Source organism: Pteropus alecto, unplaced genomic scaffold (genome assembly GCF_000325575.1).
Source record: "Pteropus alecto unplaced genomic scaffold, ASM32557v1 scaffold270, whole genome shotgun sequence".
NCBI classification, from domain to species: domain Eukaryota; kingdom Metazoa; phylum Chordata; class Mammalia; order Chiroptera; family Pteropodidae; genus Pteropus; species Pteropus alecto.
The window spans coordinates 3307126-3320353 of record NW_006430735.1 but is presented as its reverse complement, the minus strand read 5'-3'; the positions used below and the strand labels follow the sequence as shown (position 1 = coordinate 3320353).

General features: G+C 38.5%; 1 protein-coding gene across 1 annotated transcript; it reads left to right on the top strand.

Moving 5' to 3' along the window:
- The first annotated feature begins 2453 nt into the window (after positions 1-2453).
- Positions 2454-11113, top strand: DPPA4 (developmental pluripotency associated 4). The gene is made up of 7 exons (XM_006905450.2): positions 2454-2523; positions 4356-4515; positions 6143-6303; positions 6392-6442; positions 6681-6954; positions 8521-8716; positions 10621-11113. The coding sequence occupies exons 1-7, from the start codon at positions 2500-2502 to the stop codon at positions 10649-10651; spliced, it is 897 nt and encodes a 298-aa protein (XP_006905512.2). The 5' UTR covers positions 2454-2499; the 3' UTR covers positions 10652-11113.
- The last annotated feature ends 2115 nt before the right edge of the window (positions 11114-13228 follow it).

Below are 13228 nucleotides of genomic sequence, written 5' to 3'. Positions count from 1 at the left end.
GAAAGAGTGAGACCTAAATATCTTAGATAACTTGCTCAAGGGAAGGTTGGAGTCTAAATATAGTCTGGCTTTGAGCCTGTCTTTTAATCACTACTCTACATTACCACTCCTGTCACCAGTATCTCAGGCCTAAATCTGCCTCAGTAGCTTTCTCTGTCACCTTCCGAATTCACTTCCTCTGATCCACTTCCACTTTTTCCTCACTGCAGTTGAGAGATTTTTAATTTTTACAAAATGCTCATGAGAGTCAGCCCACCCTCACCCCCACTTCAAATTTTTCCATAGCTTTCCTTTTCTCTTAGCTTAGATATTAAAAGGGCAGCCTATCCAGACTCAGTTTACCTTTTACTCCTTCCCTTCCAAGCTCTAGCATCGCAGTCCTTTCACTTCCTGAATTGAGCTGGACCAACCACTTCTGGAGTGCTGCCCTTCTGGGCAGATGCTCTCCTTCCTTTATTCAGTTAGTTCAGTTCACCTGATCCTTTCAGATCTGATACTTTCCTGACTTCTTGATGAGATCAAAACACTATTGCAGGGCACCATTCTTAGGGAGCTTTCCTGTTTTCCAAGTGTCATAATTGAATAGTTTATATTTGTTTCGATAATACATATAAATAAATGTAATGCTTTTAAAAGTCATGTAAAAGAGCATTTGCTTATGTTATTAGTTATTGATATTATTTGCTTAATGTTTATTCTGTCCAAGAGACTTGTAAGCCCATGAGGTCAGAGTCCTCATCTGCTTTCTCCACTGCCATATCTCCCATGCCCAGCACATAGTAGATGCCCAATATGTTTTTTGTTCAACAAATGAATGAGAGAATAAATTATGAATATTTTTTGAACTTAGGATAGATTGAACTTTAGGCATTGACATAATAAGATTTTAAAAAGTAGTAAACAGTTTTTCTTTTGACTATAAAACATTTGCAAGAAATTTTACACATAAATTTGTGTTAGCTATTTCTCTAAAAGACACAATAAACACAATTATTCCCATTTTACATTTGAGAAACTAAAGCCCAAATACATCACACCTTGCCCAGGATTGCTTATAAATTATCACAATTCAATAAGCTCAACAAAACAATATTGGCTTTTTGCTTCATTCCAGCTATGCTCATATATTTTAAATTAAATTGTACTAATCCTCTTTATATATAGGACATCCACTAACCATTTTTTAAAAAATGGTTGGTGCAGTTCTTTTAGAACTGTGTTTCCAAAAACAGTCATGGGTCTCAGAATTCCTAAATCATAATCTCAACACACTGTTACTGCCAATTACACTGGGAAAAGAAAGACAACCCAATCAAACACTTTCTATATTAACCCTAAGTGATAAGTCTTTACTGGTTTTTGTCTATGAGCCAGAGTAAAAACCTGATCCGCCGAAATCCAAGTACGACCTCTCAGAAGATCTAGATGTAAATACTCACTTTCCTCTAGGTGCTTTGGGGTTTGCTCAGTACATGCCTACATTTTCTTCTATACTCCTAGGTCCCATTTACTTATTTCTAGCCTGTGAACAGATTATCACCTCCATCTGGGTAAAAATAGATCTTCTTCATCATTTTAGGGCAAACAAGGAAATGTAAGGAAAACAAATAAACAAAGGAACAAAACAAACTTTGTAATCTGATAAAAAAAGATTTGAATCCTAACAGTCATTGATTCTTAACATAGGAAATTTCTTCATTTCACATTTCTAATACTGGACAGTTTGGCAATGAGGAGTGATCTCAAACTGTTTTTTAAGGAGAGAATCTTGATCTTGTTTGGGGCGATAGGTTGGGAGCTCAAGTTGTAGAACTGGGCTGACCTAGACTTGATTTCTGGTTCTCTCACTTACTGAGCCAGAGAGGAAGATATCAATACAGTTTAACAAATACGTTGTCATCTATAAAGTGGAGAACAATAAAATAATGGCTGTGAATTTTTAAACCTACAACTTGGTACATAATAAATATTCAATGGACTTTAAAAATTATTATTATTTATTGGCAGATGATAAGGTGCTAGCTATTCTTAGTATAGATGGAAAGTTGGAGTTTTAATTGGTTGAGTAAGCTGCTTAAGAAATGAAATGTATGCGATACCTGAAAACAATTTGCTTTCTTCAAGCCACCAGTCTGACCCCAGAATTCTATTTCTACAACTTCTAGCATTAAATCCCTTCATACATCTTGTTCAGAAGTCTAGAAACTTGTTTTTCCCTAGTTCAACTTCTCACAGTCTCCTGAGCCACACCTTAGATAATGGTGTTAAAAAACTCACAAAGAGCCAGAGATATTAATTCATTCATACAACAGGCCCCTCACGAATAAAAAAGTACACACGTTTGGCATTCACAAATTGTGGGGGAGGGAACAGAGGGGAAAAAAAAAGTGCCTGTAGGTGGCAGGAAGTGGGAGGAGACTTTTAAAAAAGCAATCTTGGGCCAGGGGCCATTTCAGAAGTTAGATTTTCTTTTTATCAACCTCAACTCCTTTTCTGAGTATGGAGAATGCAAAAGGGAAGATGGTAAGTACATTTTAGTGGGTTTGTTTTCTGTCTTTGAGTCTCCTCATGTTTCTCTCGCCACAAGCACACTTCTCCTTTTGAGGAGAAAAGAATGTGCCTTAGAATTTCTTTCTCTTGACTTCTTTAAGAAAAAAGTAAAATCCTGGATATGACTGCGGCCTGGTATACTGGAGTGAGAAAATAATATGTGGGTTTTCTTATTTTGGTTTTGAAGAGATATTTTATCTTGTCAGAAAGAGAAATTAAGTACCAGGGCTAGAAGGAAATGGTAACAGGAGGAAAAGAAATGAGAGAAACTTGTTAGGAAGAGGTAGTTAAAAATGAGACTGGGAAAGAATGAGATGGTTTCATTTTCCTTTGACAGACACGGGTCCTAAACCAAAGTTTATGCGTCTGAGCTTTTTTTTTTCACCCGCCCCGCTCCACAGACTTGTTAGGGCCAAAAACTCATTAGCAGCCAGACATACTGATGAGTTCTACAGATAGAAACTAAAGATGAACAGGCTTTGAGGCCTGGTACAGAAAAATTGAACTAATGTGCTAGGGAAACCTGAGCACTCTTAGGATCTCTTTCCTAGAACCAGATTCTCTGTTTGCCCTCTTAATTTTAAGACTTTGTGAGGCCCCAAAGTGAGTATTTTGTGAAAGCACTAGGCAAAAGTAAGATTTGAATATGTAGGACAAACTGCTACAGAGATGTAAAAGTGCCATTCGAATGTTAATTTGTCCAGTACTCCCACTTTAAATGATAATGGGAAGGATTTAGATTTGGGAGCTAGTTGACCTTGGGTTTAATTTTTACCTAAAATGCCTACCTGTGAGCCTTTAGCTATCTAACCTCAGCCTCAGCATCTGAAAAACAAAGTAATAAATGGTCACAAGACTGCTGTGAGGATTACATGAAAGAAAATAAGGAATGTGTCAAACAACACCTAAAACAGAGGTTCAACAAATGTTAGTTTCTTCGTATCAAAAAACTTTTATCCCCACTGTTCTCTTGTTTCTCTTCATCCAATAAGTATTGAGTGCCTACGATGAAAGGGAAAGAAATTCCACCCTTTTGGAGCTTACGATTGAATGCACTAACAGGAATTTGCCCAATCACACAAGCAAATGTAAAATTGCAACTGACAAGTGGAAGGAATGAGTAAATATGTAGTAGATTTGACATAATCTGTAAAGACTAGAAAGGGTCACCAGATGAGCTAATACTAAGTGAGATTATAAAAGGAGTGAGACTTTGAAATGTAAACCGAAGAGTGGGTTGAGGTAGAGCTAAGGATAATTCCTTCAGGCCAGACTAACTAGGTTGGAAAGGAATGCTGTGACCAGAATTGGGGCAAAGGAGAGTAGTATGAGAAGCAGCTGGAATGGAAGATGGGAGGCTGGTATAGGTTGTATTACAGATGTTTGATTGTATTCATATTTTCCTGCTAAGAAGAATAAACCGTTGAATGGATGTATAGCATTACTCTGGGAAACATTTGTTTGAAAGAGGTCAAAGATAAAAGGATGGGGAAAAAAAATCTTCCAGGTGAGAGATAAGGATATAGTCCTTCAAAGCAGAGCACGGTTTCCTCTATTTTGTTTGTAACTGTACTTTCTGTCTTTTCCTCATACATTCATATTGGCCTTCTCCCATTTCCCTAGCATTGCTTTGCTATCTGATAAATAAACCTGGGCATTAAGATGATACTCAGAGAATACACACTGGCAGCACAGAGTTCTGTGACTGTCTTGGTGTCTCGACTGCGGGTTATCTTAAAGGCAGGTAGTGTTGATGTGGTGGGTCAGACACTAGAGGAATGACTGACTGGCTCCTCTACCCACAGTGGAACTCCACAAAGAAATCAGGGGAGAAAAATATGACTTGTAAATTCCAACCTGTGTCAGTAGAAGCTGAAGAGGAACAGCGAGCTGCTGGTGAACCAAGTATGCAAAAAACCTCAGGGAAGGGGACCAAACGAAAAAGACCTATCGAAGCTGACAAAGGTAAGAGGTCCACAAGTGCTTACATCCCATTTCCTTGGGTTTAAGAAGTCTGAGGGATTTTTCTGGAGTAGAAAAAGTAAAAAAGATATTTTTGTCCTCTATTCTGCAAGTCCCACGATTCCTTCGAAGCCCAGCTTAAATCTCACCTCCCTGAAGCCTTCTTTCGGTCACTTCTACTAAATCTTGTCACTTTCAATCTCCAAACTCCCACAGTATACTTGGTTCTTCTTTTTTTTTTTTAAATAGCAGAAAAGAAGAGTTTTATTAGAAGGGAAAGTACACTTCCAGATGTGGAAGCGGGCCTGAGCAAGAGAAGTGTGGCTCAAAAGGCCAAGTATACTAGGTTCTGATCATCATTCTGCAAGAAGAAAATTCTGAGATCCCCTAAATTAAATTACAGCAGCCCGAGAAAGAGAGGAACGGAAGCGATGGAACTGCTAGTCTGTTAATGACCGCAGGCCAGCTGACGAAAGCCTGCTGTCCACTTCTTTTATACGTGGACTTCGTGGACTCTGCACCTATCCCAGAGTGGGCCCCAGTTCACCTTCTCCCACCCCTTTGCCTGTAGCTAATGTAAATTCTTTCAGACAGGTTTTGTCTTCCCCCTCCTCAGTACTCGATGTATAAAGATACCTGCAAATTCTGAGATTATGGATATATATATCTTTTCCACCTAGCCAAGCTTCTGGTGGTTTGGAATTCATGCCCCAAGATCTATCTTCTTTTTGGCTAGCATGTTTGGCTCAATAAAACCTTTCTTTAGAAAAAACTTTCAGCTGTGGAAGTTAACATTTTTGTTTTAACAACTTGCTGCTTGGAGTTCAGGATATCAGCATGCAATGATTCGGGAACAGACTGATGTAAGTTTGAAATCCCATTCGTGAAACTCCACTACCTATTTTAAAAAGAGTGAGGCTAATAACCTACCATGTTGAGTCTGAGTGGGGTGGTGGGTCAGTTGTAATTTACATAGAATACTGGGTAAAATGCTTATGCCTCTACCTGACTAGTAATGTGGGCTCAGTCAACCTTGGGGATTATTAGCATCAGCGTATTTGTATCTATTCTGGAGCTGTGTTCTGCCTTTTCCTGAATGGCCCTGTGTGTGAGGTGCATCAGGAGGAGACTGATATGCAATGGGAACTGAGTGCTGCTCTAATGGAGTGGGCTGGCAGAATTATGGGTAATAGTGGTTGTGCTTGTAACATTACTATGCAGTTTATTTGTATTGTGGTGGCAGAACAAGGTACCACTGAGCATTTATGATCTCAGGTCTAAGCAATCTCTAGTGCAACCTCTTCAGCGTCTATAGGTCAAGCTCACAAGTGTGTACGAGTAGTAGAGAATTTTAGGAAGTAAAAACTGGGATTCATAAGTATTAAGTTCTAGGCTTGAGGTTCTGTGCCTTGGAGGTTTTTGTGGTGTTTGATAAGTCATGGGGACTGAACTATGAGAACTAAGTGATTGTACTTTTGACATTTTATTTTTATTTAATATTTTAATTTTTTAAGCGTTTATTTGAGCCAAACATGCTGGGGAACAAGATCTTACATGCTCCCATACTTTTGACATTTTAAAAAGTTACGCAAAAGTTAATTATTACTAATTTTATCCCATTCTCTTTCAGCTTCCTGTCCACAAAAGATGGCACAAGACGATAAAAAAGTAAAACTTAGAAAAAAGATACCAATTCCTCCATTACCCTCCAAACTGCCACCAGTCAACCTGCTACACCGGGACATCGTGAGGGCCTGGTGCCAGCAATTAAAGCTGTGCACCAAAGGCTTGGTGAGGGCCCAGGTGTTAAACAGCGTTTTGGGGAGGAAGGGTAGAAAACTTACTTTCATTATTAACTCCTTGATCTCTCTTGTCTTAGAAATTGGATGTATACAGGAGACTCTGCGAATACGCTTATCCTAATCAAAAGGTGAGTAATTTGTAGAAAATTTGGCAGAGTGGAAGTTTTAGTTCTCATTCTAATTACCTATTTTAGTATCAAAAAGTGAGTAGAGCAATTGTCCTAGACCCTTCTTCCCCCTTCATTCCTCCTTCTAAGAAGGAACAAACGGCCCGCCCCCCCACCACTTTTCACCAACTCTACGAAGTGTAATAAAAATGAGGGTACACTTCTGATAGCACTTTAATCTTTTCAACCCTATTTGTAGGACATTCCGATCACAGCAAAGGAGGCCAAGATCCTGACAAAATCACAAATAAAATTAAAGATGAAAAGGGGAGAAATAACGCTGGATCCTTCTGAAGTGACTGCTGTCTTTAAGGAAGGGGCATCTGTTCTTGAAGGGTCTACTGCTCTCCTTGATGAAATGGACAATGTTGTCATGACAACTTCTACCCCGAATGCTGTGTTTGCTTCCTGGACCAGAATTGCAGCCAGGGCTGGGAAGATAGAGGCAGTGAAATCATCGCAAGAGGCCTCTCGTAAGCCCAATATTAAGAGCTCATTCTGGATTAGATGAGCAAATAAGTTTAATTGTTATTAACCTCTGATCAATTTTAGGGTGTATTAGAATCACCCGATGGGCTGGTGATTCTTGGGCCCCACCCACAGTTTCTGATTCAGGTCTGAGGTAGGGCCTGAGAATTTGCATTTCCAACAATTTCTCAGGCACTGTTGATGATGCTAGTTGGGGGACCACTCTTTGAGAACCACTGCTCTAAATTACTGATGTCATCAGAGAAGGAAATAGCAATCTGTTTGGCTTCATTTTTTCCTCTTTAAAGATTTAGAAGTAAAGGTAGGCTCTAAAATCAACTGCCTGAGCCTAAGCTTGGGAGGCCCGGATGTTGTAGCATCTATTAAAGTGAGCGACATTGACAAATTGCTTAAACTAGTTCCCAGTTTCCTTATTGTAAAATAGGCTAATAATACGCACCTCATTATATTGTGTAAGAATTACAGAAGATAAAATTAAAGACCATAAACTGGTTAGTATAATACAGTTCCTATAATAAAGAACCTATTTCATGAAGGCCATCTCAGACCACTCTGGTTTAGTCTATTTCTATTGAAGAAAACCAGAATAGGTCACCCACAAATATGCCTCTTTGACATAAAAAAAAAAAAAAAATATTTTGAGCTGAAGGCCATTGAAAAGCAATGCCTCCCCTACCCTTCCCCAGAACCCTGCCCGGAGACGGGAAGCTGGGAGAAAGGCAGGGCTAGACCTACCCTTGCAGCCCAGGTTCCTCCTCTTTAAAGAAGAGACTTGATTTCAGCATCGTTCAAGTCCCTTACAGCATCAACAGTCCTGTAATTTCCAACTCTTGATGGTCAATTTTCTACTTAGATATCCAAAGCTTCTTTAAGCTCAGCTTGCCCCCCCCCCCCCCGCCAAAAAAAAAAAAAATTTCCTGCTTTTCTGCCTAAAGACAGGATATAAATTGTTTTGCTGGAGACACTCATCAACTAAAAAATGGCATCAGAGGAATCTGCAAACTAATCTCACTCCATTAATTTCCTCCTATATATTTACCATCCCACAATTGGACACTCTTAGGGGCTTAAAACTGCTTTCCTTTGCCCTGTTATTCCTTTACAGATTTATTATTATTTGTAGAAGATGTTAAAGAAGATGGAATTCTAAACTGCCATTTCGAGTTTTTGTCGTGCGTTTTCTTGCATGGTGTACACTGCATACATTAATAAACTGCTTTTCTCTTATTAACCTATCTTTTTGTTAGAGTCCTGGCTGAAAGCCTAAGATAGGTAGAGGTAAAATTTTGCCTCCCCTACACTATCTATTCAGTTATTACAGCTATACCATTCCTAATTATATTTTTTGTTCCTTTTTAAAGTTGTAACAGGAACTATTTTGCATTATTTTTTAAAGGGGAACAGAATAGAGTAAGTTAAGTTAGAATTCCAGGGTTCATATCTCAAGAGTTGGCACTTGACAAAGATAGTAAAACCAAAAGCCATGATGTAATCTCAGACGTGATAATTTGGTCTTGCTCTGTTCATCTTACCTCTTTTTCCTTCTCCAGGTGTCATGTGGTGTGTGGTCCATGGGCGAAGTCTCCCTGCAGACACGGAGGGTTGGGTCCAGCTACAGTTTTATGCTGGGCAAGCCTGGGTTCCTGAAAAACAAGGGAGAGTGTGTGCACTTTTCTTGCTACCTGCCTGTAACTTTCCACCCTTACATCTGGAGGATAATATGTTGTGCCCCAAATGTGTTCATAGGTAATTCACCTAGTGCTTTTCTACAGACTAAAAGTATATACCTGGCTTATAGTTGAGGGAGAGGGGGGATACATGCTAATTTTAATTAGCTCTGTGTTTTAAGCATAAGTTATCAGTAGAGTTTCAAGAAAAGTATTACCCATAAGTATATTTCTAAAAAAGAAAGAGCAATATGTCAGGGCTTAATGCTTCTACCTGGAGACAATTAATTCTAAGATATAGACCTTTACAATTACTATATTGCAGATATATACACTACACAAAAATAATAACTAGCCAAAAAACCTTTCAAGTAGCCTACAGTCTAATGGGGATGGTTGGTTTGTAAACAACTGTAATACCATGTGGTGACTGATATCGCTTAAGGGAAGAATTGACTAGATGGAAAGGAGTAAAGCTAATTTTCAGTATAGGAACCAGAGCAAAGGCTGTGAAAGAACTTAGGACAGCACAGAAATTGCAAAGTAGTACAGCATGAAAATAAACCTCAGTTTTGTCGCTTAACAAAATAGGCATAATGATGCCTATCTAAAGATAATGTGAAATTTAAATGAGTAAACAAGAAAAAATGTACATCTGCAAAATTCTGCAAATAATTTATAGCAGTCAGGGGTGGACAAGGAGTCTGGAGTCAGGCAGCTCATCCTTGGGTGATGAGCCACTGAGAATTTTTAAGCAAGTAAACGGGCTGAGGGCTTATACTGCCAAAGAGGGAAGGATGTAAGATGTAAGGTCTATCAGAAAAATCTTGGGGAAATTTGGTTTTCATATGTTTAAAGGACCTGGCATCTTCTATAGGTGATAAAAAAGAAATCTGGCTTCCAGGTAATTATTTGGTAGTTATTTAAATATTGATAAGGTTAACAGTTACACTGGGGCTGAGGACTTGGACAGAGCTTCGAGGAACAGCAGTATTTGGGGGGCATGTTAAAGAAGGCAGAAAAGAAACAAGAAAAGCTGAAATATAACGTTAATGAAAAAGTTTATATGAGGTGATTGTCTTAAGTAATAGCAAATAAAGCTGAAGAAGGTACAAATAATATGCTTGACTGGATAATAGATTTGAAGCAGTAAAGGATACAGAAAATTAGATGTCCGTTGACTAGGGTAGAAGTAGAGACTGCAACGGAAGATATTTTTTGAAAGTGCAAATGGAGAGGTAGAGCAACAGGGCACTTAAAGGGAATTTTCATTTGTTTTATATTAGAGGGCAGAGGCTAAGTATGCTTCTGGGCTTAGCTTGGGAGAATGAAAAGATAATCCTTCTGAATAGAGGGATTTGGTGCAGCCCTGTCTTGTCCCAAAGGGTCCATTTCCCCACTCTGTTGTCCAGGAGCCATCCTGGGCTCCATTTCAAGCTCTGTTGTTTTGCTGCGGGGAGCCCTATTGGTGTCACACTTATTGAACACCCCAGGTCTAGGATAGCCAGCAAAGTCTAAAGTGAGTAGGACCCTCTAGGCTAGACTCCCCCTCCACCATCCAGGAGTGGCAGTCCCCTGGGCCCTGGGCCCTGGCCCATTACCAGGTCCCACAGGAGGAGGTATGTGAATATGTACTTGTCTTTTCCCCTTTTGGCTCTCCTGCTTCCTGCCACAATTCTGTGCTAAGCAAGTTGAATACTTGAGGTCACTCTGGATAGCCCATATTTGGGCCACTGGGCAAACGATAAAAGATCCATTCTGGGGCCTCTCCTGCCCATGGGCTGCATAAGACAGGAATTGTGTTAGAGACATGATTTGGCTGATAATGTCATTCTTAGAGGAAATGACATTCCCACCCACTATCCTAAAGTTTAAGGGTAATTTATGGCATTCCAGCAACGGGTTTCTTGGCTATTTTCAAGAATACAACTTGATATTTCTTGATTATCATCTTTTTAAAACCACATTTCATTTGCTTTGTAGGAATAAGGTGTTGATGAAAAGCCTCCAATGAGATTACAATGCCAGGAAAAAGGGTACAGCTCTGATTTATATTAATGGTAGAAAGATGACTGCAATCAACTTCGTGGTGCCCCTGACATCTGAACTCCAAGCTGCTCCCCACCTTCAACGCTTCCTGCTTATAGGGCCTACAGCCAGTAGGCTGCAGGTGTTAACCCTCAGAGCCCCAGAGCCCCAACAGTGCTTGCTGCTTGTCTGTTGGAATACAGAGACTCATATTTTGAAGTGAGAACCTGAGTTGAGCATTGTGAAGGGGCTGAGTGAAGAAATAATAGTGTGTTCCCAGTCTGTGTTTCTACCTCAGAATTCTGACACCATTAAGGGCTGTTGCCTTCTAGTTCTAAGTTCAATGACCTCAAATGGTTGACTATGTTAAGCCAAAGGGAAATTGTTCACTCTCCAAAACACATTCTTAATAAACAATGCAATATTTTTTTAAGTTTTCTTAACTCAAGATTTCTATAATGTGTCTCTGAGATAAAAACACAGGGCACTTTGCTGGTATTTCCATTTGTAATGGTTTCATATGTTTTTATTGATTAAAAATATTCAAGGTTACTTTTGAATCGTACATAATGTTTAAAATGTGTATATAAAATCTTGTATTTAGGAAATTTGTATGCAAATTATAGTTAATGTTCTTAATAGGATTAAGCCAAAAGGCATGATTATTAGTCAGAATTTTTCAGTGTATAAATGACATGTTTTATTCCTTACATTGTATGTATAATTTCCTTTTTTAAACTTTTCCCCCTATTTTCACTGGATTGTTCGAGTTTCTATTCTATTTCCTTCCTCTCTGCCTTTATTAATTTGGGAATTTTACTTTCTGATTCTGCTTGTAGATAGCTCTCTGTCCATAACATACTAAAACTTAAAATTCTCTCTCTATAAAATAAATCATTCTACCACTAAAATGGTATATTTACTCCTCCTTACTGTCCCTGGCAAGATAAAAGTTCTAAAGTCACATTCCCCAACTCCCTAAAATCCATATGCCTCCCCCCAAATTTGTATATATTAACTACCTTACTCTATTCTCCCCTCACTGTCTCTATCTCATGCTCAGAATATTCAAAAGAGACAAATTGGGACTACATATTTCATGCCTCATAAATTCCACGGCAAAGAGATCCTGTGATACGATCTTGATTGTGGGGAGCCAAGAGGAGCCATTTTCCCATCCAGAAATAACAGCGTCTACAAAGATGTTCTCACAAGCACTTTTATAATGTGTTTTTGTGTATGCACGTGTACACATGGCAAAGCTGTAAGGTATGACAAATGTAAGACATCTGGGGCCTGCCCTCCCTACTTCCTTTCGCTCTAAAAGGATATTTAACACTTAAAGAATTGGTGCTGAAGTAACAGCTCTGGAGTCAGGTCCTGGTGGACACTGACTGAAGCAAAGCTATCTGCATGAAGAAATCCTGTAAACTCACTGACAAAGTGGAAGTGGGCACATCTCCAAGGATCCCCAGCCTGAGAAGCAGAGGTAGGAAGAAAGCAGATGAAAATTTTTTTTAAATATTAAATCATAGAATTGGAATTAATTTTTCTGAAAATGCCTCAAGTAAATTTCTACATTTGGCAAGATGGGGCTTATAGACAAAAATGTATTCAAATTTATCAGGAATGATATGAACAAATGTGTTTTCTAACAGGTTACAATATATGACACTTGCCGAAAAGATCTAACGGGAGTCTCACAAGGAAGCAATTGGTCCTGATTATACCAGTTGACTCAGCATAATCAAACAAGCTTGCTTTGTGTTGTGTGGCATTTATATAGGTGTATCTTTATGAAAAAATTCACACAGCTATTCATTTAGATGTGTGTGATTTGCTATATGTAAGTTTTATATTTTTAAAAGTGCGATTTGAACGATAAAGTATGGTTCTTGAAGTCAAAAGAATGTTTTTGACATAATTGGAAAAATTTGAATATTAAGTGGAAATTAGATGATACTACAGCCATGTTAAATGTCTTGGTTGTAATACGATTGTGGTTATATAGGATTATATATGTGTATATAATCCAACATTGTTTTATTATGATTATTATAAATGCGTTTATACACACCCAAACAGAAAATACAGAAATAATATTGCATTAACCATTGACAATTAGTTCATGAGGCACAGAATAACGAGCATTGCACCAACTTTTGTGTTTGAAAAATCTTAAATTAAAGCTTACATTTTAAAATAAAATACTCAATTATCTATGTAGAAAAATCCTTTTGAAATACAAGTCAGATCATGACACTCAAACCCTTTCATGGAGCTCATTTTATTCAGAGGGAAATCCAAAGTTCTTGTAACAACTTCTGAGGCTTTACCTCAAGTGTACCCTACTTTGTGAGTGCTCGCCTCCAACATCTCCAGCACCCTGCTTTCGTTATTCCTTAACCATGTCTAACATGCTCTTACTTTAGGGCTTTGTCACTCGTTGAAATGCTCTTTTTCCCAGATATCAATATGGTAAACATGCTCACTTTTAAGTCTTTCTTCAAATATCATTATCAAAAAAAGTATACTCTGACCCCCTGTTTAAAATCACAAGCGA

What these genes read in the sequence shown, in the direction of transcription:
- DPPA4 (XM_006905450.2), top strand. Translation starts at nt 2,500, where the DNA reads ATGGAGAATGCAAAAGGGAAGATG. An exon ending in ACCTATCGAAGCTGACAAAG is followed by an intron (nt 4,516 to 6,142) that starts GTAAGAGGTCCA and finishes ATTCTCTTTCAG; the next exon opens with CTTCCTGTCCACAAAAGATG. An exon ending in ACGCTTATCCTAATCAAAAG is followed by an intron (nt 6,443 to 6,680) that starts GTGAGTAATTTG and finishes CCCTATTTGTAG; the next exon opens with GACATTCCGATCACAGCAAA.